Source organism: Mirounga leonina, unplaced genomic scaffold (assembly GCF_011800145.1).
Source record: "Mirounga leonina isolate KUSES-001 unplaced genomic scaffold, KU_Mleo_1.0 Mir_154, whole genome shotgun sequence".
Taxonomy (NCBI): domain Eukaryota; kingdom Metazoa; phylum Chordata; class Mammalia; order Carnivora; family Phocidae; genus Mirounga; species Mirounga leonina.
The window spans coordinates 51,896,122-51,923,763 of record NW_023270389.1 but is presented as its reverse complement, the minus strand read 5'-3'; the positions used below and the strand labels follow the sequence as shown (position 1 = coordinate 51,923,763).

Here is a 27,642-nt window from a genome sequence, read left to right as displayed (position 1 = left end):
TTGAAATCAGGTTGTACCAGTCCTCCAGCTTTTAAAAAATCCTTTCCCCAGATTGTTTTAGCTACCCCAGACCCTTTTTTGTTTACATATAAGTTTTAGAATCAACTATTTAGTTCTACAAATAGCAATAAATCTGTAGATTAATTTGAGTAAAACTAACATTCTTAACAGTATTGAATCTTCTAACCCATAAAGGTGGTATCTCTCTCCATTTACTTAGGACCTTCTAATTTTGTAGCTTTCAGGGTAGAGGTCTTACACATCTTTTGTCAAATTTATTGGTATTTTCTGCTTCTTGAAGCTAACTGTAAATGGTTTATTGTTTTAAAATTTCATTTACTATAGTTTTTTGCAAGTATATAGAAATTCGGTGATTTTTGTTTTGACCTTGTATTTGGACAAAACTTACTCATTAGTTCTAATGGTCTTTCGGGTAGATTTTTAAAGTATTTCTTATGTATGCAGTCATGTCTTCCTATTTTTGTATGCTTTAGCTATTTCTTTTTCTTGCCTGTTACACTGGCTGAGACCTCGAGTACAAAGTGCATGGAAGTGGTAAGAGCAGACATCTTTGTCTTATTTTCATCTTAAAAAGAAAGCATTTACTCTTTCACTGTTAACTATCATGCTAGCTATAGGTTTTTCCATGGAGTGTCTTTAGCAGGTTGAGGAAGTTTTCTTCTGTAGTGACACTCACTTAATATTTGTTAAATACTTGTAATTGTTAATAACTTGTCATAATGAAATAAAGTTAATAATATAAACTTGTTTTCTGTCCTTCAGGGATCACTAAATCAGTGGATTGTAATATATGCTACTTCAAATGGTTTATTTTTTTAGCATTTAGATGAAGTTGCTTTGATACTACATTTAAAAAATATTGAGACTGCATTTTGTAGCATTTGTCATCCTTAAAATAAGTCAATAATCATTATCTCCTGCTAGATAGGATTTTTCTTTTTTTTTTTTTTAAGATTTTATTTATTTATTTGACAGAGACAGTGAGAGCAGGAACACAAGCAGGGGGAGTGGGAGAGGGAGAAGCAGGCTTCCTGCTGAACAGGGAGCCCGATGTGAGACTCGATCCCAGAACTCTGGGATCATGACCTGAGCCGAAGGCAGCCACTTAACGACTGAGCCACCCAGGCGCCCAAGATAGGATTTTTCAAAGCACTAGTCAAATACTCATATTGAATTGGTTTAGGTAGAGGTATAGATGAATAATATTGCCCCCAATCTGAATATATTAGGAGGCTAATTATTCTCCTTCTGCAATCATGTTATATACTTTATAAATTTCTTGTGAAGCTTGCATGTCATTCAAGGGGGATTGCAAGCAACTTTGTATATTCTGAGCTTCACAGAAACTGGTTATTAGTGTTTTTCTATCTTATAGACTCTTCAAGCTATTTTTATGTGTTTTATATTAAAGTTATAGTAAACACTTACTTCTTACCTCCAATTTTATGTCCAACAGTGTAGAGTAGGCACTTAAGATATAATAAGGAATAAGACAGGTATTGTTCCCCTCATGGGGCTTGCAATGTAGTTAGGAAGACAAAATTGAATGAATTAGATCATTATAAACTATGATAAATATGGAATCTGGTGTAATCTGTGAATTCAAGGAGGGTATCTGTGAGAAAGTGTATTTGAACAAAATCTGAAGGTTGCATCTGAATTAACTAAAAAAGTGTGATGGCATAGTAAGCAGCAGGTACAAATGTCCTGAGGCAGTAGAGAACATAGCAAATATATGTGGGACAGGGGGATGGGTAAATAGGAGGAGGTTTAGCTAATCCTAAACAATATAGAAAAGAAAGATTGGATGGATATGTGGAGAACAGATTTGAGGCAGTGTGAAACCACTGAAGTATTTTAAAAGGGGAGTGATATCATCTGGCTTGCATTTTGGAAAGAATATTCTGTCTGTTTGTGCATAATGGATTGAAGAGAGGCCACAGGCAACTCAGGAAGACTACACTGGAAGCCACTGCATGAGCCCACACACAAGTTAATGCTAGCTTGCTTAGGGCAATGACAGTGGAGATGGAGAAAAGTTAATAGATGGGAAGAGTAGTTGAAGAAATAGATACATTCTGAATGCATACACCTTTTTTGTATCTTTAAAAATGTTGAAAAAAAAAACCCTTTTATTCTATATTTACTTTTAAAAAATATTTTAAATTTTTTAAAATTTTATTTTATCATGTTAACATATATTACATCATTAGTTTTTGACGTAGTGTTCCATGATTCATTGTTTGCGTATAACACCCAGTGCTCCATTCAATACATGCCCTCTTTAATACCCATCACCAGGCTAACCCATCCCCCCACCCCCCTCCCCTCTAGAACCCTCAGTTTGTTTCTCAGAGGCCATAGTCTCTCAGGGTTCACCTCCCCCTCTGATTCCCCCCCCTTCATTTTTACTTTTTACAGTATTATATTGGTCATTACCTACTGTTTATCTTATTTACTACCATTGTTGCTGATGTCCCTCTGTTACTTTGCTATTTAGGTCCTATTGAGTAGTTGCCTGAAGTGCTTAGATGTTTAATAATGAAATATTGAAAAACCAAAAGACAGCCGACAGAATGGGAGAAGATATTTGCAAATGACATATCAGATAAAGGGCTAGTATCCAAAATCTATAAAGAACTCATCAAACTCAACACCCAAGAACAAAGAATCCAATCAAGAAATGGGCAGAAGACATGAACAGACATTTTTCCAAAGAAGACATCCAAATGGCCAACAGACACATGAAAAGTGCTCAATATCGCTCGGCATCAGGGAAATCCAAATCAAAACCTCAATGAGATACCACCTCACACCAGTCAGAATGGCTAAAATTAACAAGTCAGGAAACGACAGATGTTGGCGGGGATGCGGAGAAAGGGGAACCCTCCTACACTGTTGGTGGGAATGCAAGCTGGTGCAGCCACTCTGGAAAACAGTATGGAGGTTCCTCAAAAAGTTGAAAATAGAGCTACCCTATGATCCAGCAATTGCACTACTGGGTATTTACCCCAAAGATACAAAAGTAGGGATCCGAAAAGGTACGTGCACCCCGATGTTTATAGCAGCAATGTCCACAATAGCCAAACTGTGGAAAGAGCCCAGATGTCCATTGACAGATGAATGGATAAAGAAGAGGTGGTATATATATACAATGGAATATTATGCAGCCATCAAAAGGAATGAGATCTTGCCATTTGCAACGACGTGGATGGAACTGAAGGGTATTATGTTGAGCGAAATAAGTCAATCAGAGAAAGACATGTATCATATGACCTCACTGATATGAGGAATTCTTAATCTCAGGAAACAAACTGAGGGTTGCTGTAGTGGGGGGTGGGGTGGGAGGGTGACTGGGTGATAGACACTGGGGAGGGTATGTGCTCTGGTAAGCACTGTGAATTGTGCAAGACTGTTGAATCACAGATCTGTACCTGAAACAAATAATGCAATATATGTTAAGAAAAAAAAAAAGGTAGCAGGAGGGGAAGAATGAAGGGGGGGAAATCGGAGGGGTAGATGAACCATGAGAGACGATGGACTCTGAAAAACAAACTGAGGGTTCTAGAGGGGAGAGGGGTGGGGGGATGGGTTAGTCTGGTGATGGGTATTGAGGAGGGCACGTTCTGCATGGAGCACTGGGTATTATGCACAAACAATGAATCATGGAACACTACATCAAAAACTAATGATGTAATGTATGGTGATTAACATAGCAATAAAAAATTAAAAAATAATGAAATATTGATACATATAAAACATACTTAAGGTATAAATAAGAAATCAAAGACCTGTGGTTTGTCATCTCATAAAGCTATAGTTTTAGCTATTAGAAGTAATTCTGAAGTATCCTAAATAATCCTCTTAGATATTTCTTGACTAGGATTCATCAGTTGAAAGGAGAGGGGGGTGGTTGATAATGATTGTAATAAGAATGGCAATAATAAAACACCTAATGACCCCTAACATGAAGAGAATTATGCCTAATTTAAAAACAAAGAGTGCTTTATGTAATGAGCTATGTAAATATATGGTATTAATGCCTTTTTGTTATTAGAGCTTCACATTATAAATTAGTTCCTATTATAATCAGATCAGAAAAAAGGATGGAAAGGGAGAAAAGTGAGGGAACAAGTCAATCTCTAAAAACAAAAAGAAAATTATCTTGTTAGAACCATTGAAGTTTTTTTTTCTAAACATATGATTATGCTTTTTTTTTTAAGATTTTTATTTACTTATTTGAGAGAGAGAGAGAGAGCATGAGAAGGGAGAGGTCAGAGGGAGAAGCAGACTCCCCACTAAGTGGGGAGCCCAATGTGGGACTCGATCCTGGGACTCCAGGATCGCGACCTGAGCTTAACCAGCTGAGCCACACAGTCACCCCAGAACCATTGAAGTTTTTTTGGAAGTTGGTAGAAGGAAAGCAGGAAGCTTAGTGCATCAAAGGCTCTACTTGAACTCTCTCTTTTTTATCATATACCTTTGGAAGCATATACAATTATCGATTATTTAGAGTATTCATAGACTCAAATCCCTGTCAGTGATAGTTTTTGGAAATAAATGTGTCAAACTAAAGCAATTTAGTTATATTTCCTTGTGAGATTTTTTGCCATTTCCCTGATTTTGAAAATATTACATTCAAAGCTATTTTAAAAATATGTAAAGGCTGGGGCGCCTGGGTGACTTGGTCGCTTAAGCATCTGCCTTTGGCTCAGATGATGATCCTGGGGTCCTGGGATCAAGCCCCGTGTTGGGCTCCCTGCTCAGCAGGGAGTCTGTTTCTCCCTCTCCCTCTGTCCCTCTCCCCTACCCACCCACTCATGCTTTCTCTCTCAAATAAATAAAATCCTCAGGAAAAAAAGAATAGATCGTTAAAAAATATATGTAAAGTCTATCCTTGTAAATGGTTTATCTAGATTTGTGTGACATAGGTAACTTTAATAATTGATAGTGTTTTATTTTTCGATGGTTTTATAGTAAAGCTTAGTATTTAACTCTTTAATATGGGGTATGGGATCTGTCTACATTCATGAATATTTATCAAATGTAATTTTTATTTTGAATATTTATATTGTAAGAGAGAATATTAGTTAAATCCAGTCTTGTTTGATTTTAATGCTTTTAGGTATCCCTAAAAGTCAAAATACTTCCCTGTAAAATAGGACCTTCTAGCCTTTTGTTATTACATTTAAATATTTACTTTCAAATCTCAACATGGTACTCATTCTACAATTGTTATTCTAACTTGTTTTATAAATTATTCTGGTAATGAGAAATGTGCTTGCATTCTGTATTTCACCTAAGCCCCTGAAGATTTTTAACAATAATATGGCCTTCCTGTAAGGCAGTTCAACATGGAGGAAAAAATAGGGTTTTCTGTTCTTTAAAAATCATTTTAAGAAACAAAATTGATGAACGTGGGGAAGAGAAGGAAAGATAAAATAAGACGAAATCAGAGAGGGAGACAAACCATAAGAGACTCTTAACTATAGGAAACAAACTGAGGGTTGCTGGAGGGGAGGTGGGTGGGGGGATGCAGTAACTGGGTGAGGGGCATTAAGGAGGGCATTTGATGAATGAGCACTGTGTGTTACATGCAGCTGATGAATCACTAAATTCTACCCCTGAAAATAATAATACACTATATGTTAACTAACCTGAATTTAAATGAAATCTAAAAAGAAAGAAAGAAAGAAAGAAATCCAAAATAATTCTTCTTAGACATTTCCTTAGTGGCAGCCATCAGTGGAAAGGAAAGGGAGGGAGAGAGGTTCATCAATATGGTGTCAGGAGTGACAATTTTGACCTATTTCAGTGCTAGTTTCATTACTCTAGTAGGCAAGTTATACTTACCTTTTCTAGTACCCACCTTCTTCCTTTGGAAAATGATAATGATGGGTACCTACTCCATAAAGATTTAAGGTTTTTATAGAGAGAAAATATATAAAGCACATAGCATAATGCTTGGCACACAGAATGTGCTCAACAGATGTTAGTTATCTTCCGTTTTCATCTTAATTTTCCTTATTTAATTCTGAAATAATTTGTAAATTAGTTCTAAGTCACTTTAAAGAAAAGTGCTGACCCCATAAGGAAATGCTTAAAATAGAGAATGTTTGTCTATAGTAAGTCAAAATAAATGGAAGTGTTTTTCACCTCCATCAGGTAAAGGAGCTTGATTTGCTTTCTTCTAACTTGGGTATGAGTGGCTCAATCACCATATGACAGAGTTCTTTGGCCCTGATTGTTTTTCATATTAGGATAAAAAGTGGAGTAATAAACAGTCATTTTATTTATTTCTAATCCCTACTTTTCAAAATTCACATTTGACCTTAAATATTTCCCCAAATAGATTTTAGCATAGAGGTGTTAGTTCCAGTGCTTTGTTTATACAGTTAAATACATCAAATTCAGCAAGTTAGTGTGGGTGTGGCAGGGATTGGTGAGATTATTAAATGATTTAACTTCTATTAATCAAAATATAACTACATTTTAGAGAGTAAAATTAGTAGCTATATCACTTGAGCTCACGAAGACTTAGCTGATTTTTAATAATTAATACATTTTTTCTGCCAGTGAGCATTAGATTTCTGCTGACTTTTTAGTGTCATAGTACCTCGTGGTAGTTTCTTTACAGGGTTTAAAGGTGTATCCCAGGGCTTTTTTTGCTTTTTGGTTTTTTTCTGTCCTGTCCATAGGAAATAATCTTTACAAATGCTATAAGGAGACTACCTCTAGAGATTCACACGTGCCATTAATATGTTATAAGGCTCGGTCAGTTGCATTGTCTTCTCTTGTCAATCTTGATCGGAGCTTGCCGAGTAAGTCTATAAGCCTGCATGTGCCTGGCAACTGTTACCTAGTGACAGTTTCAGCTGCAGTAGCCATTGGCTGTGCTGTTGATTGGGGCAGGAGGACCGAGTCACCTTTCTAATGGTGAGTTCTTCTGCATCAGCTCAGGATGAGGAGGAGGAGCAGGGCTCCGGCTCAGGTGGAGGCAGTGATACTGAGAGATTGTGAAGAATATACCGACAGCATCCTGGTAACTGCATCACAGTAGATCGGACTTCTGAATCAAGCAGCCCAGCCTAGCAGCTGATAAGAGTGAATGTAGGTGAGAAGCATTGCCTTATTCCTGTAAGAAGAGAACTATTTTGTGATAAGTGAAACTAGGAATGTACAAGGAGGAATATCCTGTGACTATTATAAAAGAAGAAAGACTTCCCTGATGACTTGGTGGTGCACGAGAAAACAACTTTCAGAAGAATGCTTTCTGTTAAGCTGCTGCTTTGTTCCTGAAGGAAATGTTTTTATTTCTAATGCATGTTATTTCTTCAAGAGGTATGACAACAAAGACTGACAAGAAACTCTCTGAAATACATGTACTTTAAAAAAGATTTTTGACAAATGTTCACCTGATGTCAGAATGACCTTGGAAGCCGTTTGGATGGATTCTATCATGCAAGCCTTTCAGTATTTCAAACTCTAGGATTTAAACTCACCTTGATGCTTTAGAGGTATTTTAAAATAAGACCATCTTATAACCTACCTAATGGCCCCTGTATTAATTGAGCACTTGCTCAAAACAGAATACAGAAATAGAAGAGGCATTTTCTTAACATATGGCTGCTATAAAACTGCAAATATAACAAACAAGGTAATTTTCCACTTTCAGAAGATTTAGTCGAAGTAATGATCTAATGTGTTAATCCTCTGATGAAAATAGAAGAGATAGAAACGTAGACTACAAAGCGTACGAGAAATACCTAAGTAATAAATAATGGCAGCATTTCTGGTCAAGTAAGCTCAGAGTATATAGGAAAGTTTCTATTGTCTAAATTTCATATATATGTGAGATATAGGTGTGGTTGCAAAGGTGAGAAATAACTTTGAGCTATTATTTTATGATCATGCTCCATTATTTGGAAGGTGGCATATCAGATAATGAAAGTTACTTTCAGTTATTGATGCTGAAATTAGTAACAGTTATTTATTTTCCTTTGAAAAGGAAAAAGTATAAATTACATTGTTGGTGGTGGCACTAGTAATTGTGATGGACTAAAACTGTTTTCATCTGCATGCTTAAAAAATTGCATGCAGAATTAAAACTTTAAAGTTTATCATCTTTCGTCAGGTGTTAACCCATTGTATATTATCTTCCCTACTGGAAATAAGCTTTTATTTCCTCATGAGAGTTATAGGACAATCTGGAGTCTTTTACCTCTGCTCTGCTCCTTTGTGCCCAAGTAGAGCTGAGTCTTTTAGAATTAACCTCGTGTGTGTGTTTGTCAGGGGAGTTAGCTTTTTTGAGAAATGAGGGAGAAATAGATCATAAAGTTGATCCACCAGCATCAAACCCTGAACTGAGTCCAAAGACACTCTTTGCTGCAATGAACTTTTTCTTAGATTTGCGACTAGATCTTAGATCTTAGTTATTTAAACTGTAAAGTATGAATCCACTTCTTAATGATAGATGAAGCAGAAAGCCTGAGACAATTTAAGACTTTTTCTCTTCTCATTCATTCTAATTGATCCCTAACAAACTACCTTTCTGAGGAGACCAAACACCCCACAAAGGCTTTTCTTCCCTTGGCAATTGATTTTTTTTTTTTTTACAGATTTAATTTTTAATAGTGCAAGGTAATAAGAAATCCATTTTCTCTAGAAGTGCCTGTGTCTTCAGAAAGTTGTTTGGGAGCACTGGAGGAAGCTAATCAGTGACCTTTTTCCACCTCCTTTCTAGCTTACCTCCCTTTCTCCCCCCCGCCCCAAAGTTGAGATGTGTCACTGCTGCACTGAGCTGATGAAGAGGCTTGAGTACTCTCTGGGAGGCTCAGCTGTGACAGAAGCACCGCCACTGTCTTCCGAAGCTGATCCCAAGACACTAATGTGCAGAGTGTAACACATGCTGGACAGGGCACCTGCTTGCTGGAACCAAGGCTACCTGTTCCCTTAATTCCAAGCCATGAATGAATCCAGGTGGACTGAATGGAGCATCCTGAACATGAGCAGTGGCATTGTGAATGTGTCTGAACGTCACTCCTGCCCACTTGGATTTGGCTACTACAGTGCAGTGGATGTGTGCATCTTTGAGACCGTTGTTATTGTCTTGCTGACATTCCTAATCATTGCCGGGAATTTAACGGTCATCTTTGTCTTTCACTGTGCTCCACTCCTGCACCATTATACTACCAGCTACTTTATTCAGACAATGGCATATGCTGATCTTTTCGTTGGAGTTAGCTGCTTGGTTCCTACTCTCTCACTTCTTCACTACTCCACAGGTATCCATGAGTCATTGACTTGCCAGGTTTTTGGATATATCATCTCCGTTCTAAAAAGTGTTTCTATGGCATGTCTTGCTTGCATAAGTGTGGATCGCTATCTTGCGATAACCAAGCCTCTTTCCTACAATCAACTGGTCACCCCTTGTCGCCTGAGAATTTGCATTATTTTAATCTGGATCTACTCTTGCCTAATTTTCTTGCCTTCCTTTTTTGGCTGGGGGAAACCAGGGTACCACGGTGACATTTTTGAATGGTGTGCCACCTCCTGGCTCACCAGTGCCTATTTTACTGGCTTTATTGTTTGTTTACTTTATGCTCCTGCTGCCTTTGTTGTCTGCTTCACTTACTTCCACATCTTCAAAATTTGCCGGCAGCACACCAAAGAGATAAATGACCGGAGGGCCCGATTTCCTAGCCACGAGGTAGATGCCTCTGGGGACACTGGACACAGCCCTGATCGTCGCTACGCCATGGTTTTGTTTCGGATAACCAGTGTGTTTTACATGCTGTGGCTCCCTTACATAATTTACTTTCTTCTAGAAAGCTCCCGGGTCTTGGACAATCCAGCACTGTCCTTCCTAACAACCTGGCTTGCTATAAGTAATAGTTTTTGTAACTGTGTAATCTATAGCCTTTCCAACAGTGTTTTCCGGCTAGGCCTCCGAAGACTGTCCGAGACAATGTGCACGTCTTGTATGTGTGTGAAGGATCAGGAAGCACGAGACCCCAAACCTCGGAAACGGGCTAATTCCTGCTCCATTTGAAGAGAACTGTACAGAATTCAAATGTAATCTGTAGGAGTCTTGGATTGTATTCTTGGTTCATCTGGAAATTTGCCACTAGAGAAATATTTACTTGAATAGTTGACTATGAGATGAAGGGACTAGAGGTTTCTTTCTTTTTTTTTTTTTTTTTCCCTCTTTTTCCATGGTGGTGGTGGGGAACTAGAGAAAAGAATGTACAGAGGGTAATCTCATGAGAGAATTATAGTGTGTGAATATAAATGTACAGTAATAGCAAAATTAAGAAGGAGGACAAAAAAAGTATTGAAAAAAGTATCTCAGATCTTCCACAGGACATGAGCAAAGCTCCTCGGCATCTCTGTCTTCTCTGACTGAGCTCTCTCCTCTGTCTTTGCCTCTCAATCTGTCCGTCTCTGTCTCTCTCACTCTCTTTGTGTTTGTGGAAATCACTTACATAAATTGCCCTTTATAGGAAAATGCTACATATTATATATGTGGCAAAGTACAATTTTTTGCATTGTACTTTGTGGTTTCTCCATGAAGGATGCGTAGTAAGTATTGTATTTTATTACCTACCACATAACCCTTTTGCTTGTGTTTTTATAATATCCACAGCATAAAATTTCTGCTATAAACAAAAAGAAACAGTATTTTTGTTTCTTCTGGGTAAAATTATGCTTAACCCTCCACCCTCTTTCTAACAGCCTGCTATTTTTTTCTCTGTCCATTTTTCTTGATCTGCATCCTTCAGTACCTTAATCCAAAAGTGTCTTAGCTAAAGAAAGAATCTACAATATAAAGCAATCATAATGTTAAATAATCTATTCCTTCCAATAAAGCAATCTATAGCTTGTTTGAGATATTGTGTTAAATATTTTTAATAGCTTTTGTAAACATTTTTATCTGGTTCCTTTTCATTTAGTTCATGTGCCCAAAGTGGTATCTTTTTTTGCTATAATAAAGCTTTGTTTTTCTTTAAGAAAATCCACAAATAATTCTCATGCAGACGCAGAGTATTCACCCAGAAGTGAGGTATTGATTGCCCTTTCAGACCATACTCCGTGTGACCCCCATTTTTTTCCCTCTTAAGAGTAAATATTAACCTTTTTGTGTTAGGTCTACAAAGCTTAGTGTTGCGTCCACCAATCGTTTGTGTGATATGAATTTGCATATAGTATATTTTTTACAACAAAGAACATGTAAATTATATTATGTGATCTGTGCCTGATGTTTTCTTAGCACAATATATAGATCAATGTTGCTTAAGTCATCAACATTGGAAAAAATATACAAAAACTTCTTTGAAGAGAAAAATACTTTTGTGTAGTTGTTATTTAGATATTTATATTAGACCAAGCTGCATTCTTACTACTGCTGAGAATACAATATACTTAATTATCAAATACAGGTAAGAGCTGTCAGTATTTTCTTTTGTAATGATCTGTTTTCATACACAAAGATTAAATTAACTTATTTTTTAGTGTGCTACATGGAATTGTATAATAAATTGTCAGGGGTTTAGATGTAGCAAAATGGCATTTGGGGAATAGTAGTGAAGCAGGTGTGAGTGATAAAACATCTAAATCTTACTTTTTTTACTATAAGTTTCCTGCCTGACATATTTTAAAGTTTATATCAAACTACTGAGTATATTTCTTCTCAGCATTTTGATTTCTTTGTTTTATGAAATGCATTTAATGAAATGTGCCTATGACTTCAAATTGGAAGCCAACTGTGTTTGCACACCAGTGGTTTGACTTCAGAGGTCCTTTAATAGAAAATGTCATCGTTTTATTGAGGTTGTTCTGAACCCATGTATATTTTTAAACATGTAAGAAAGGTTTAAAATAAAGAATAAAATAGTATTCTATATATCAAAATCAGACTTTGTTTCAGTTTAATAAACACTCACTTAGAACGAGAGTTTGCTTGTTTGGGAATCAAAATTTAATTGTTTAACATTTCTGTGGTTTGGGTTATGTATATTCTTGCCCTCTGTTTGCCAGTGACATTTTGGATAAGTTGAAATGAGCCTTTTAGGTTCAGACCAGTTCAAGGAAAACAAAATTCAAGAAAGCATAATACTACTAACTTTTCAGCTGTCACAAATAGAATCTTCAACATGATATGCATTATTTGGGAATCAGATTTTGATTCCTTTAGTTTGGTGTGTAAATAGAGTTAGAAAGGACTCAGTAGATCTCTGTAGAGGAAATCTGAGGCTGTGTTGATTGCATTTTCCTCTTCTGGCTTTTCCTCATGATAATAACAGTTATGTGTCAAGTTTTAACACTGTTAAGTTTTACATACATTATAACATTTAATCCTCACTACAGCCCTTTCAGATAGGCACTTTTATTATTCTTATCCTAGAGATGAGCAAACTAAAGAAGGGTGATTAATGCCAGGTCACTCGGTCAGTAACAGAGGTTCGTTCATTCACACTCAGCTGGATTGGAGCTAAAGCCTATGCATTGAACCATTCTGCTCTACTGCTTTTCTTTCTTTCTTTCTTTCTTTCTTTTTTTCCTCAAAAGCTTTCACACCTTTGTACCTCTGTCTGTACCTTGTCCTTACAAAATTTCTCTGAGTTTTATTTCTTTTTCCTCGCCTAAATCTTTTGCTTTAGTCCTTTCCATGTCTTGGGATATCTTTTTCCTTGATCTTACAAATTTCTTTTATTAAAACACCAATCTGGTAAGCCCAAACTTGCCAGTTTAGTCTATAATCAAACAGAAACCCTAGGACATAGCATTTCCTTGACATTGCCTTTATTCACTTTTGTTAAGTTTTTGTTGAATAGTTTCTTCAGATCTCTGTAAATTTCCTATAGAAAAAAAATTTTTTGATGAAGGAGAGTAGAGAAGGAAAGCTTTACTCTAGGCTGCAGGGGGAGCCTCTATCAGGCAAGTTCTAGGTTTAGATTTTTCATTTATTATAATGTTTCACATGCAACTGTAAGGCAAGCCACTTAACTTCCTTTTGACATATTTTAATGTGTGTTTATATAATAAGATAATACTTATTTTGAAACCACTCTGTCTTTTTTAGATTAATGTGTTTTAAGAATAGAAAGCATAACCATTATTCTCATCATTATATTGTATTTGGTGGTAATTATCCAATTTGGTTATAAGTGACAGCCAAACAATAACGCTGTAGTCTATTACTGGAGGTTCTATTATCTGTGGAGTCATTTCTAAAGTTATGTAGTGTTGGAAGTCTTTATAACCCACCAGTGTATGAAACCTGGACTGAAATCCTGGCCTGCAGAAGCTGTTTGTACCTAGGTAAGATACCAAGTCCTCAGTTTTCTCATCAGTAAAACCCAGAGACTCGTACCCTCCTGTTTGGCTGGATTTGAGGACTAAACAAGATAATGTAGTCTATGTGCTCGGCATGGCTCCTGGCACATAGAAAATATTCAGAATGTGGTAGCTCCTTTTCACTGTGGCTGCCATATTTGTTGCCATCACAATTTAAAGATCACTAATTCCAATATACATTTTATAACAGAATTAATCCATTGAGTTTAAGAGCTTCCTAAAATGGAATTTTTCCCTATCTGTTTAAACTCAGATTTTGGCTTAAATTCAGGTGTTTTTAAATATAGAAAACTTCCATAATTTCTGAAAGCTCATTTTCCAGGAATACTAATCATGAAGACATTTGAGATTAAGGATAAACTAGCAAGCAGTTGTTGGGATGATTCTGAGATTGACTTACCTCCTTACCTGGTTGTATTAAAATATGCTTAAACATTTTTCTTTTGTCAGGTTGGCAGTAGTAGGAATGGATTGTTCAGGAATGTTTTGCCATTTGTCTTTTTATTTTATTTTTCTTCACTTACTGAAATGGAATTTACACACTTACTGTATGTATTTTGTTACATACCTGTTCCCTGGAAGAAACAAAGATTAACCAACAAGTTCCTTGTACATATAGCACTGATTTATGAGTTTAGAAATAAATGAAGTTGTTGCTTTGAAGGACTTTCCTCTATCTCTTTCCACCCTGGAAGCTAATCATTAGATATGAAAAAGATATAATTGTGTGATAAATAAAGGAGGTTAAGATGTGGGGAATTTGCTAGTATAACACGTTCAGGTTGGGCCATCGCAATGCATAGGAACGGAGTTGTACTGAGTTGTACTGAGTACAGTGTCCTGAGTTGATGTGATATTCTGATGTGTAGATTCCAACAGTTGCTCTTCTCCCTGAACAAAACTTTTTTTGGATTAAGAAGACTGTGTAGAAAGTGGCATACTCTACAACCAAATATACAGACGTTGAGGAAAACAAAATGACTGGAAAAGAAAAGAAAACAAAACAAAACAACCAGATTCCCTTTTCAGTGTTTCTTCTAAATGAGTTTTATCCAGTGCTAGTTCTGCTCTATAATTTAAAATATTCATAACCTTGTTTAATAGTATAAATGGTTGTGTTTTAAAATATTAAAAGTGAAGTGATTGAGTCTTCTTTATTCATGTTCTGTTTAATTTTTTTAGAATAACATTTACTTCTTTTATAATCAGAAAAAGTAAATTGTTTTATTAAAAAGAACACTGAGGGGTGCCTGGGTGGCTCAGTTGGTTGTGTCTGCCTCTGGCCTAGGTAGTGATCCCGGGGTCCTGGAATCGAGCCCCATGTTGGACTCCCTGCTCAGTGGGGAGTCTGCTTCTCGCTCTCCCTCTGCCCCTCCCCCACCACTTGTGTTCTCTCGCTCTCTCAGATGAATAAATAAAAATCTTTAAAAAGAATGTTGAAAAAAAAGAATGCTATTTTAAAAATATTTTGAGGGGTGCCTGGGGTTAAACGTCAGACTCTTGATTTTGGTTCAGGTTTTGAGATTGAGCCCACATCAGGCTCCGCACTCAGCATGGAGTCTGCTTGAGATTCTTCCTTTCCTTCTCCCTCTGTCCCTTCTCCTGCTCATGTGTGCTCTCTCTCTCTCTCTCAAATAAATAAATAAATCTTTAAAAAAAATAAAAAAATATTTTGACATTTCACAAAACAGTTTTTGTTGGTTTTTCAAGTAACATTATCCAATTATGTCTCAATATTATTTTCTTTTGAAGATAATCTATATAGTTTTTTTTAAGTTTTTAATTCCAACTAGTTAACATAAAGTATTATATTAGTTTCAGGTGTACAATATAGTGATTCAACAGTTCCATACATCATCCAGTGCTCATCACAGGTACACTCCTTAATCCCCATCATGTACTTAACCCAGTCCCCACCCTCCTCTTCTGTGTAACCATCAGTTCTCTATAATTAAGAGTCTGTTTCTTGGTTTGTCTCTCTCATTTTCCCCCTTTGCTCATTTGTTATTTTCTTAAATTCTACATATGAGTGAGATCATATGGTATTTGTCTTTCTCTGACTTATTTCGCTTAGCATTATACTGTCTAGCTTCATCCATGTGATCGCAAATGACAAGATTTCATTCTTTTTAATGACTGAATAATATTCCATTATATATATATCACATCTCATTTATCCGTTCACCAATCAGTGGACACTTGGGCCGCTTCCATATCTTGACTATTGTTTTTTTTTTTTAAAGATTTTATTTATTTATTTGCGAGAGAGAGAATGAGAGACAGAGAGCACGAGAGGGAGGAGGGTCAGAGGGAGAAGCAGACTCCCCGCTGAGCAGGGAGCCCGATGCGGGACTCGATCCCAGGACTCCAGGATCATGACCTGAGCCGAAGGCAGTCGCTTAACCGACTGAGCCACCCAGGCGCCCCATATCTTGACTATTGTAAATAATGCTGCTATAAACAGGGGTGCATGTACCCTTTTGAATTAGTGTTTTTGCATTATTTGGGTAAATACCCAGTAGTGCAATTGCTGGATCATAAGGTAGTTCTATTTTTAACTTTTTGAGGAACCTCCATACTGTTTTCCATAGTTGCTGCACCAGTTTGCATTCTCACCAACAGTGCAAGAAGTTTTCTTTTTCTCCACATCCTCACCAACATCTGTTGTTTTTTGTGTTATTGATTTTAGCCTTTCTGACAGGTATGAGGATAGCTCATTGTAGTTTTGATTTGCATTTCCCTGATGGTAAGTGATGATGAACATCTTCTCATGTGTCTGTTGGCCATCTGGATGTCTTCTTTGGAGAAATATCTGTTCATGTCATCTGCCCATTTTTAACTGGATTATTTGTTTTTTGGGTGTTGTATTCTTTATATATTTTGGGTACTAACCCTTTATGAGATATATCATTTGCAAATATCTTCTTCTATTCCAGGTTGTCTTTTAATTTTGTTGATTGTTTCCTTTGCTGTGTAGAAGCTTTTTATTTTGATGTAGTTCCAATAATTTTATTTTTATTTCCCTTGCCTTGGGGATCTAGCTAGAAAAAAGTTGCTATGGCCAGTGTCAGAGACATTACTGCCTGTGTTCTCTTCTAGGGTTTTTATGGTTTCAGGTCTCATATTTGGTTTTTAATCCATTTTGTGTTTACTTTTGTGTATGGTGTAAGAAAGTGGTCCAGTTTCATTCTTCCGCATGTTGCTGTCCAGTTTTCCCAACACCATTTGTTGAAGAGACTGTCTTTTTCCCATTGGATATTCTTTCCTGGTTTGTTGGAGATTAATTGACCATATAGATGTGGGTTCATTTCTGGGTTTTCTATTCTGTAATGTTGATCTGTGTCTATTTTTGTGCCCATGCTGTACTTTCTTGATTACCACAGTTTTGTAAAATAACTAGAAGTCCAGAATTGTGATGCCTCCAGCTTTGCTTTTCTTTCTCCAGATTGCTTTGGCTATTCAGAGTCTTTTGTGTTTCCATACAAATTTTAGAATTGTTTGTTCTGTGAAAAATGCTCTTGGTATTTTGATAGGGATTTCATTAAGTGCAAAGATTGCTTTGGGTAGTGTAGATATTTTAACAATATTTGTTTTTCTAATCCATGAGCATGGAATATCTTTCCATTTCTTTAAGATAGTCCATATAGTTTTCTGATTTCTGTAATATTTGCTTCAGAGAAAATTTTCTGAGATATTTGATGCAATATTAGATATTCTTGAGTTATTTTTGCTTCAACACAGTGAATACAAATGTATCTTTGAATGCAGTGTACACTAATGCAATGAATGCATTGCAGCAAGAAATGACCAGTGCACTTGTCTGAGGTTATACGAGACGCAAATAGTTGTTCATGTATAAACTCTGTAATGTAAAACATTTACTTTACTTATGTTCCTAAGAGAGTTTCAAGTTTAAAATAGATACTGTTAAGTTGTACATTTTATACTAATAGCCTCTTCATGTTATACTCTGTCAGGAATTTTATAATTAAAAATATTAAATTGGTAAAATTGATATTGTAAGTGACAAATTGGGGAATATTAAAAGAATTTCTGAAAAAGCAGGTAAAAAATCCTGAAAATCCTTGTTTAATGTTTTAATATATTTAAATCTAATTTAAATTAAATTATATTTGGATTTTTCTTTATTATCTTGGCAAGGAAAGGATTCAAATTTTGGTTTTTGGAATTGCTTGAAGTTACCAATTTTAAAATAGATCATAGTTTTCTGTTTCTAAGAAAATAACTTCTGTATAATGTATACCTAGGTTTAAATGTAATTTGTATTGAAATTAAAAATTATAGTGAGATAGAATTTGATTTCTCTTTTCACATAGATTTTGAGGAAAACATAACATCCCAAGGATTAGTTTTCTCTCACTCCCTACTTCTCTTGTCCCAAGGCAATTTTTAAAAAAATGTATTACATCTCCAAGATCTTAAAACTTTACTGGATTTCTAGGTATTTTTATTTGGAAAGAAATCTGGAAAAGTGCATTTTGAAGATTTGTATTTATGATGTCATGTTACTAAAAAGGTCTTGTGATGGCTTCTGTTATTTCAGTCATCAATTTCATGTATCAGCCCTTTTTCTAAATGTGATTTAACACTTACAATTGAAAAGACTTAAAATTTATTAGAGGACTATATTGGGATTTACTTTTGTAAATTTTGAAGTCCAGGACATCCATTGGTAGCACAGGGACAATTAAAGGTGTGTGTGTGGGGGGGCAGTGCGGGGGAGGGCAGGGGGTTGTTTTAATGCTTTTACCACATTACAGATTTAGGGGGAAAAATCCTGGCATTTTTGATGTGCAGTCATTGTAGCATGTTTAATTACTTTTGCAATAATTAAAGGTACACATCTTCTATAGAAGACATATTAGGATTTGAAGCAATGTTCTTGAGCAAGATTACCATGATGGGATATATTCAAATGATTCAGTGTACCACGAGGAAAATGGAGACAAGTATGTGCCTCTCCTATCAAATCTGAGGATTAAGAAATTATTAGAAAAGACTTCAAGTTAAAATTTGAAAAGAAAATGCTTTTGAACATGTGTAATACCCTTGACATTATTAATTAGATGTATTCTAAAAGATTCTGTGAGTAAGCACTGTCTCATTTCACATATAGAAATCTGAGGTAAGATTTTTAAGTGACACTAACAAGATCATATAGCAAGACAGAGATACTAGTGAGCGTATATCTTTGTGATAAGGCTCTTGAATAATGTATTTATGGATGGCTGGTGGTTGAATGACCTGACCCTTCTTCCTTGAGTAGAAAATGAAGAATTATTTAGTTGATACAGGAAAAATTCTATGTGAAATTTTAACTTTTAACTTATGAAGTAGGAATCATTACCTTAAAATTAACTGTATGTTGTAGATGAGATTTTGAGATCATAGAAAATGTTAATAAGATGTATTATTAGCACTGCTCATTGTTTTGATATTTCTTAAAACAATTTCTAGTCCATAGAGGGTAGTGAAAATTTACAATTTTTAAAAACACAGCAGTCAGGGGAGCCTGAGTGGCTCAGTCAGTTAAGCGTCTGCCTTCGGCTCAGGTCATGATCCCAGGGTCCTGGGATTGAGCCCTGCATCGGGCTCTCTGCTCAGCGGGGAGCCTGCTTCTCCCTGTCCCTCTGCCTGCTGCTCTGCCTATGTGTGATCCCTCTCTCTCTCTCCCTCTTTGTTAAATAAATAAATAAAATATTAAAAAACAACCAGAAAAACAAAAAACAAAAAAACTCCACAACAATCATCTGCTAAATATATTAAGAGATATATAGGCTGAGTTGAATAACATTAGCTGTGTATTTAAAGCACTGTAATGATGAAGAACCGTCAAAAATCACACTATCTTTATGTAAAACTGCTTTTGAAAAGTAAACATGTCATAGCCATGCACTTTATATTCTGAATGCTCTTTTTTTTTTTAAGATTTTATTTATTTATTTGACAGAGAGAGAGAGAGCGAGAGCAGGAACACAAGCAGGGGGAGTGGGAGAAGGAGAAGCAGGCTTCCCGCTGAGTGGAGAGCCCGATGTAGGGCTCTATCCCAGGACCCCGGGTTCATGACCTGAGCCGAAGGCAGACGCTTAACGACTGAGTCACCCAGGCACCCCATATTCTGAATGTTCTTTGTAATGGATTTGTAGTATGATTGAAGTCATCATAGGATGGGTTTTTCTGAAGCATTATGATGGAAAAGGTTTTGACATTTCTGGCTATAGTGCTTTATATATGTTTTGTGTTTAGTATATAAAATAATACCCAGGAAATCAGAGATCAGTCTGAATCAGTGATGTTTTATTTTATTTTATTTTATTTTATTTTATTTTTAAAGATTTATTTATTTGAGAGAGAGAACACGTGCAAGTGGGAGGGGCAGAGGGAGAGAGAATCTCAACCAGACTTTGCACTGAGCGTGGAGCCCAGTGCATGGCTCCATACTATGACCCTGAGATCACAGCCTGAGTCGAAAACAAGAGTTGGATCCTTAACTGACTGACCCACCCAGGCATCCCATGAATCAGTGACATTTTAAATAAAACCCTTCTAATATATGATTCAGTTTTATTTCAGTGAAATAAAAATGGTTACAGAAAAATTAAAGGAACTCAATTTAGTCTAACACAGGATTGTCTTATAAATGTCCTTAGATGGAGCATTTCCTTAGTTTCTAGTATATGCAGCAATTGAAGTAAATAAATTCAACTCAGTTATTTGAAAAGTTTATTTTCTTACAAATTTAAAGTTTCTGTGTTTGTTACTACTTAATTTATAGTACTAATTAAAATGACTTACAAAGTAAGTCATTGCATAATACAAATTTTTGAAATCTTAATTTGCATTCCATATTGACAAATTAGGACAATGAATATTTATGGATTGTGTTTTATGTGCAGAGTATAAATTGTGGTTTGTAATACTCCTGATCCTAGGTCCAAAGAATAACTTATTGAATTGTGGGAAGCAAGCAAGAGGGCAGATCATCTAATTTCCAGGATTTGAGGGAGAGTTTGCAGAAAAGTCTTAGGAACAGTACAATAGATTGAGGAATTAAAGGGACCGGTGCATTTATTTGTTTACTGGAGCATGAGCAGGGTGAGGGGCAAGTGGACTCCTTGATGCAGGGCTTGATCCCAGGACCCCGAGATCATGACCTGAGCCGAAGTCAGATGCCTAATCGACTGAGCCACCCAGGGTCCCTGGACCGGTGCATTTAAAAAGATGAACTGACCTAAATATTTGGCCACATGTTTAGATTCTGAAGTCTCAGAGGATACCTTGGGATATTTGAGAAGTTATTAATGTGAAAGGAAGGGCAGTGTTCAATATTCAACACAATACAAAAACATTATGGGGATACTTCGAGATGCAGTATATTACAAAGAAAATGTTCTTTTATATGGGTTAAATCTGATTAGAGTAAAATAATTAGTTTAGATGTAAAGTATAAGCTTTGAGACTAGGACAAAAACATTAACATTGGCCGATACAACTTGAGGGATTGCACATGGGACACATTCTATCAACCCAAGCATCATCCTAGACACTACTTCTTAGATTTGTTTTTTTCTAATATTTGTCACCTGATTATAGGTGAATCTGTCTTTATGATGGCTGTCTTTATGACAGGTGGGTTTTAACTTGTCTGTCATTCAAGCTAATCAAATGATGTGGACCTGATATTTATTTATTCATTCCCTTTATTAGGTTGTTACTATATGTGAGGGACTATACTAAATTCTATGCAAAATGATGAGATTTATAAGTAAAACAAATTTGCAGTTCTCCAAGAGCATATAGACTATTAGGAGATACATGGACTACATATGGATAACTGTAGTATAAGATAGGAGTTGACAAATTAAAGCCCACTGCCTACTATTGTTAATAAAGTTTTATTGAAACATAGCTGTGTCCATTCATTTATATGTTGCCTGTGACTGCTTTTGTACCATAATGGCAGGGTTAAGTTATTGTGACAGAGATTGTATGTCTTACAAAACCTAAAATATTTACTGTCTGACCCTTTCAGAAAAAAATTTCCTGACGTCTAGTATAAGACATTATAAATACTTTTCATATGGTATGCACATAATAATAGAATGTTGTACTTTTATAATTGCTAGGGATCTCATAAGGATGATTGCTAGTTTCAACCTGATTCATCCAGACATCAGGAAAATTTCTAACATGTGGGTAAAATGCTAGATCCAACTAATGGTGTTTTAAACTAAGATATCAGAAAGTTTTGGCTTTTCTCAAGTTTAGTCAGCTGGGCTAGAAAATGAATGAATGATCTCGACATTTATATTGAAGATATACTTCTTCAATAAGAATAAAAATGAACACTTATATATGCTTTTTATGCACTAGGTACTGTTCCAAGTCACTCAGGTAGGAGAGCCATTATTTGAACCTATATAGTCTACCTGAACACCTCAGTAATTTGTCATATATTTTCTGTCAAAAATGAATAGGAATATCACTCAGCCATAAAAAAGAATGATATCTTGCATTGGCAACAACGTGGATGGATCTAGAGGGTATAATGCTAAGTGAAATAAACAGAGAAAGATACCATATGATTTCACTCATGTGGAAATTAAGGTAAAAACAAACAAAGAAAAAAAAGAGGCAAACCAATAAACAGACTCTTAACTATAGAGAACAAACTGATGGTTACAAGGGAAGTTAGTGGGGGGGATTAGAGAGTACACTTAATCATGATGAGCACTGAGTAATGTATAGAATTGTTGAATCACTATATTGTACACCTGAAACTAACATAAGACTATATGTTGGGACACCTGGGTGGCACAGTCAGTTGAGCGTCTAACTCTTGGTTTTGGCTAAAGTTGTGATCTCAGGGTCATGAGATTGAGCTCTGTGCTCAGTATGGAGTCTGCTTGGGTTTCTCTCTCTGTCTCTCTCCCTCTGCCCTTCTGCCCCTGCTTGCATATGCTTTCTCTTTCTCTCTCTCCAAAATAAATTAAAAAAAAAAAAAAGACCATATGTTAACTATACTGAAATTAAAATTAAAAACTTAATAAAAATACTAAAGAAACCAAATGAATGAAGAAAAAACAAAACCAAAACCAGACTCTTAAATATAGAGAACAAACTGGTGGTTACCAGAAAGGAGGCGGGTGGGGGGATGGGTGAAAGGCAAAGGGGAGAAAGAGCACACTTAGCATGTGATGAGCACTAAATAATGTTTAGAATTTTTTAATCACTATATGGTACACCCGAAACTAACAACACTGTATGTTAATTACAGTGGATTTAAAAATAATTTTTTTAAATGAATAGGATAATTTCACATAAAGCTGAATAATAAACAACAGCAAATTACCAGGTTTCCGTTAGTTTGATTTTAAGTGAAAGCTCTCCAAAGGATCATTGGGTCTTCTTGCCTTTTTCAGAGGAGTCGATGGATGGCAGGTTCCTAAAAGAAGACCTTAGGGATTTCTTACAGAGTTAATTTGAGTATTAGGATATTGTCTGTATTTCTTCATATATTCAGCAACTTGCCTTTCCATAATTCTGCCTCTTAATTCTTATCCCTTTTACGTAATTAATTTCCCCTTTTCATCCTCAATCAAGGTTTATTTTAGTTGTTTTTATTTTTAATTTTTAAAGAAGTCATCTTCTTAAGGAAATACAGGGAATATATAAAAGGACAAAAAAGAGAATAAATCACCCATAATTCCATTATCTTTATATAATTGGAACAACTTTTCAGTTTTTTTTCATTCCATATTTTCACTATGGATTAGGACCTTTTCTGTGTGAAGGATTTTTTTTAATCCACTGTGTTGGGTTTTTTTTAAAGATTTTATTTATTTATTTATTTTAGAGAGGAAAAGAGAGAGTGGGGGGAGGAGCAGAGGGAGACGGATAAACAGATTCCTCACTGAGGAGGCTCAGTGCGGGTCTGGATCCCATGACCCTGAGATCAGGACCTGAGCCGAAATCAAGAGTTGGCCACTTAACTGACTGGGCCACCTAGGTGCAGCCCTGTGATAAGGATTTTTAAATGTATTTATGTATTCATATCTTAAGCATTATTCTACGTTATTGCGTACTCTTTACAAGCATCTTTATAAATGAAACTTTGTCTGTATTTAGTATTATTTTCCTACAGTTTTTAAGAAAGAGAAATACTAAGTCAAACTGTGTAAGATATTTTAAGATTATTTGCATATATTGCCAGTTGCTTTTCAAAGGGAGTGAGCCAGTTTTTCTTCACACCAATAACTATCAAACTAGGTTATTTCACTACAAACTTGCCAGCAGCAATTCTACATTAACAAGTGAATTAAGGTAATTAGTTTTCACTTTATTGCCTCCTAGTCCCTATCAGAGGTTGCTTTGTTAATGTGGTTTTTTATGGTATTTTTCTTCTCCACTTAAAAACAAAAAAAGTAACTAGGATGGGTCTGCTCAGCCACATTTAAACCAAAGTGTCCAAATTCTTTATTTCAGATATTTGAGCTCAGATCATCTTCTCACTTTTATTAGCTTACCATTTACTTGGTGCTTCTGCTTTGTTAAGCCAAAACACTGAATTCTGTCAGTGCTGTTTTCCTATTGTTGGTGCTTTTATCAGCATCGCCTCTTTCTTTGAAGGCTGTGTATGCCGCATGACCACTTCTATAGTGGAGTTTGAGAAAGATTTAGAACATTTTTTCCGTTGTACTCTTCATCCTCTAGCAGTAATAACCCTACTGGCCTCTCTCATTTTAGGGGAGGATTTTTTTTATAATTGGAGACTTTCGAACCCTGTGTCCTTGGAATGTATGTGGACATCGACTTCAGCGCTTAAGGGCTGAGAACCCCAGGCCTAGTTTTGATACTGAGGATTTCCCTAAAAACCATGGGTATAGTTCCCACAGTGATAACCTCAGCTGTGGTTAGCAATTGAGTGGCTTTTATCACTTTGGAGAAGTCAAACCTGGGGTGGATGTCTAAGTAGCAGGGTTGTTTATAAGTCTTTTCTCCTCATTGTGTTTTTTACATGTGTTTCTTCAGTGTTTTGTATATAATGATTATTTGTTGAGCTGAGTGTAAAGTACTCTCTATATAGTAAGTCATGTATTTTTTAGTGGAATGGAATGAAATTGTCCAGATTAACTGTATTTTGGGGTCTCTCCCCTTTTCCCACCTAACTCAGTTGATGGCATGGTTGGACTGAAGATTACTTCAAAATCTTTTTCCTCTCTGCCCTTCTAGTAGAGTGTAAATGGGGAAGCTATGGAAAAGAGTATAAGAGTTGAAAGATTATTTAATACAGGTATCATTTAATATAGGTATCCACTCTAATTTAATTCTTCCTTCCACGGTCAGCATTCAGTAGACTTAAAGGCTTTGAATATGTGTTTTTAAGGAGGGTGAATGTACTTTGAGGTAGCTTTGGATTTGGGATAACTTTTATTATATTCAGCTGAAATGAATCTCTGATTTCTTCCCACCATGATCATATAGAAAGAATTAGGGGCACCTTGGTGGCTCAGTCAGTTAAATGTCTGCCTTCGGGGGGGCGCCTGGGTGGCTCAGTCGTTAAGCGTCTGCCTTCGGCTCAGGTCATGATCCCAGGTCCTGGGATCGAGCCCTGCATCGGGCTCCCTGCTCCGCGGGAAGCCTGCTTCTCCCTCTCGCACTGCCCCTGCTTGTGTTCCCTCTCTCGCTGTGTCTCTCTCTCTGTCAAATAAATAAATAAAATCTTAAAAAAAAAAAAATTGTCTGCCTTCGGCTCAGGTAATAATCCCGGGGTCCTGGGATTGAGCCCCACATTGGGCTCCCTGCTCAGTGGGGAGCCTGCTTCTCCCTCTCCCTCTGCCCCTCTGACCCCATTTCTGCTCGTGTGCTTGCACACGCTCTCTCTCTCAAATAAATTAAATCTTTTTTAAAAAAGAATTAAAATTTCTAGTTTGCCCAAGAACCTTCTGTATCCATTAGTAGAACTGTTGTTTCTTAGAAAAGTCTTCTCTTAGTCTTGAACCATTCATTACTCGTAAAATACTGTTTTGAAGCTCATCACCAGCTTTTCCCTGAATGTGCTCAAATATATCCTTCTTTAAATGGTGCTCTGAGCTGAATATAATGTTCTGTATGTGATATGACAATTAACAAAAGAGGATGGGGTTTTCATTCTTCCTTCATTTATATAACGTACTGCTATTTATTCAGCACAGAAATTAGGTACCTTTGGTAGTTATATTTTATCACTTAACATATTGAGTTTATTTTCAATAAACCCTTAAGTCTTTTTCACACCTGCTTAATTATATGTTCCTTCTTCTTACATGTACAATAGTTTGTGGGTTTTTTAAAGCACAATTTTATCTTTATCTCCTTTAAATTTCATCTCGTTAGAGTTTGGCTCAGTTGTTCCAGCCTTTTAAAAACTTCATTGTATCTTCCAATGTATTCATTAAACTTTTGCCATCTGCAGATGTGATGAACATTTTTAATGAGTAACTCCAGATAATTGATATTTAAAAGTCAAACAATCTCAAACTATATTGGTCATGGGTCTCCAAAACTACTCCCAGGTTTGGTGATTTGTCGGAAGGACTCATAAGATTTAGCATATGGTTGTACTCATGGCTAAGATTTATTACAGCAAAGAATACAAAGTAAAACTAGCAGTGGGAACCAGACAGAAGCATTTGCGAGTCTTCTCCCAGTGGATCACAGCACACACTTCATTCCTCCAGTGAGTTGTGACAATATGCACAACTTATCGCGTACCAGTGAAGCTCTAGGATTTTATTGGAGACTGGTCATGTAGGCACTCTCTGCCTTGTGCCAACCAAAATTTCAGACTTCCAGAAAGAAGGCAGATATTTAGCATCAACCATTTTGTTTACACAAACAGTCCAGGCATGGTCATTTAGTTAAAGTTTTATATCATGGTGGGAAACTGTTTATCAGCCACATTGCCGGAAGCCAGCCAAGGGCCAGCCTTGCAAGGAGGCAGTTCCATGGATAGACAGTCTCAGGCCTGCTATATTAACTCTTTTCTATACATTATGTTATGTTGACATTTGCTAGAATATATGTATAGTGTAGGTTTTTTAGGATCTTGGTCGGATATAGTTTCTTAGAATGTATACCAAGGGGAGTCATTCGATTCTTTTCATGCTTATAGAAATAACTTTGAACATGGCACTTTTTGATGAGGTTAGACTTGTTATTTTTACATAACCAGTAGACCTTTCATCTGAAATAGTTTACCACTTATGTTGATTTCTTCTAAACAACAGTTTCAGTTATATAATTTGATAAGAATATTGGGGCGGTCATTAAGCATCTACCTTCAGCTCAGGTCATGATCCCAGGGCCCTGGGACTGAGCCCTGCATCGGGCTCCCTGCTCAGCGGGAGGCCTGCTTCTCCTCCCACTCCCCCTGCTTGTGTTCCCTCTCACTGTGTCTCTCTCTGTCAAATAAATAAAGAAATAAAATCTTTTTTATAAAAAAGAATATTTAACAGTTGTATCTCCTTTTTCCTCTTGATTACTCATTGTAAAATATTTACTGATTTTGTAGATTCCAGACTTCCAAATGGCTAAATTATAAAGGTGCTATACAACTTATAGAACCTAATTTTTCTCTAATTTTTATATTTATTTTAAAATAAATGTTTTATGTTTATGATTGTGTAAAGTTGAGAAGAGAATTAGTAATAACAAATCACAATTTGGAAAAGAACTAAATCTTCATAATTTAAATTTCATGACTTATGATGTCCTATTTAAGTTGATGCAGAAAGATAACTGTTTATTTTAGAACATCAGGGTGGAAACCTTTTTTCACGGTGTGAGAAGTGCTTGATTTGATGTAATACAAATAGATATTTTGGACTTGTCTAAAAAATATATGTTTTTTTCTAAGCTTATACTATATATTGAATTATACATTTTTAAAAGGCCAGGAAAAAACTGTGTAAGTCCTTCTGCTTGTCCATTTAACAAATCAAATATAATTTAATATTTGATTATTTGATACCATGTACTATAAGAAATTTTATCATTTGTATTCTGAAACTACATTTAAAATATAAAAAGATTTTAATACATATATCTTTAACATTTGGAATATATTTTGCAGGGGGATTTTTAAGAATGCCTTTCAGTGGAGATTTTTAAGAAGATGAAAGATAATGACCTTTGGAGTTTTTATTTAAGTGCAATTCTGCCCAAGGACAAATGAATGATTGGATGACATTTAAAAATGATCCT

At 35.9% G+C, this 27,642-nt stretch overlaps 2 protein-coding genes across 4 annotated transcripts in view; both read left to right on the top strand.

The window, feature by feature from the left end:
* RABGAP1L (RAB GTPase activating protein 1 like) overlaps window positions 1-27,642 on the top strand; it is a 769,071-nt gene that overhangs the window by 265,651 nt on the left and 475,778 nt on the right. The gene's annotated exons all lie outside the window — the stretch shown is intronic.
* Window positions 5,652-11,931, top strand: GPR52 (G protein-coupled receptor 52). The gene has a single exon (XM_035010765.1). The coding sequence runs from the start codon at window positions 8,987-8,989 to the stop codon at window positions 10,070-10,072; it is 1,086 nt and encodes a 361-aa protein (XP_034866656.1). The 5' UTR covers window positions 5,652-8,986; the 3' UTR covers window positions 10,073-11,931.

What these genes read in the sequence shown, in the direction of transcription:
- GPR52 (XM_035010765.1), top strand. Translation starts at nt 8,987, where the DNA reads ATGAATGAATCCAGGTGGACTGAATGGAGCATCCTGAACATGAGCAGT.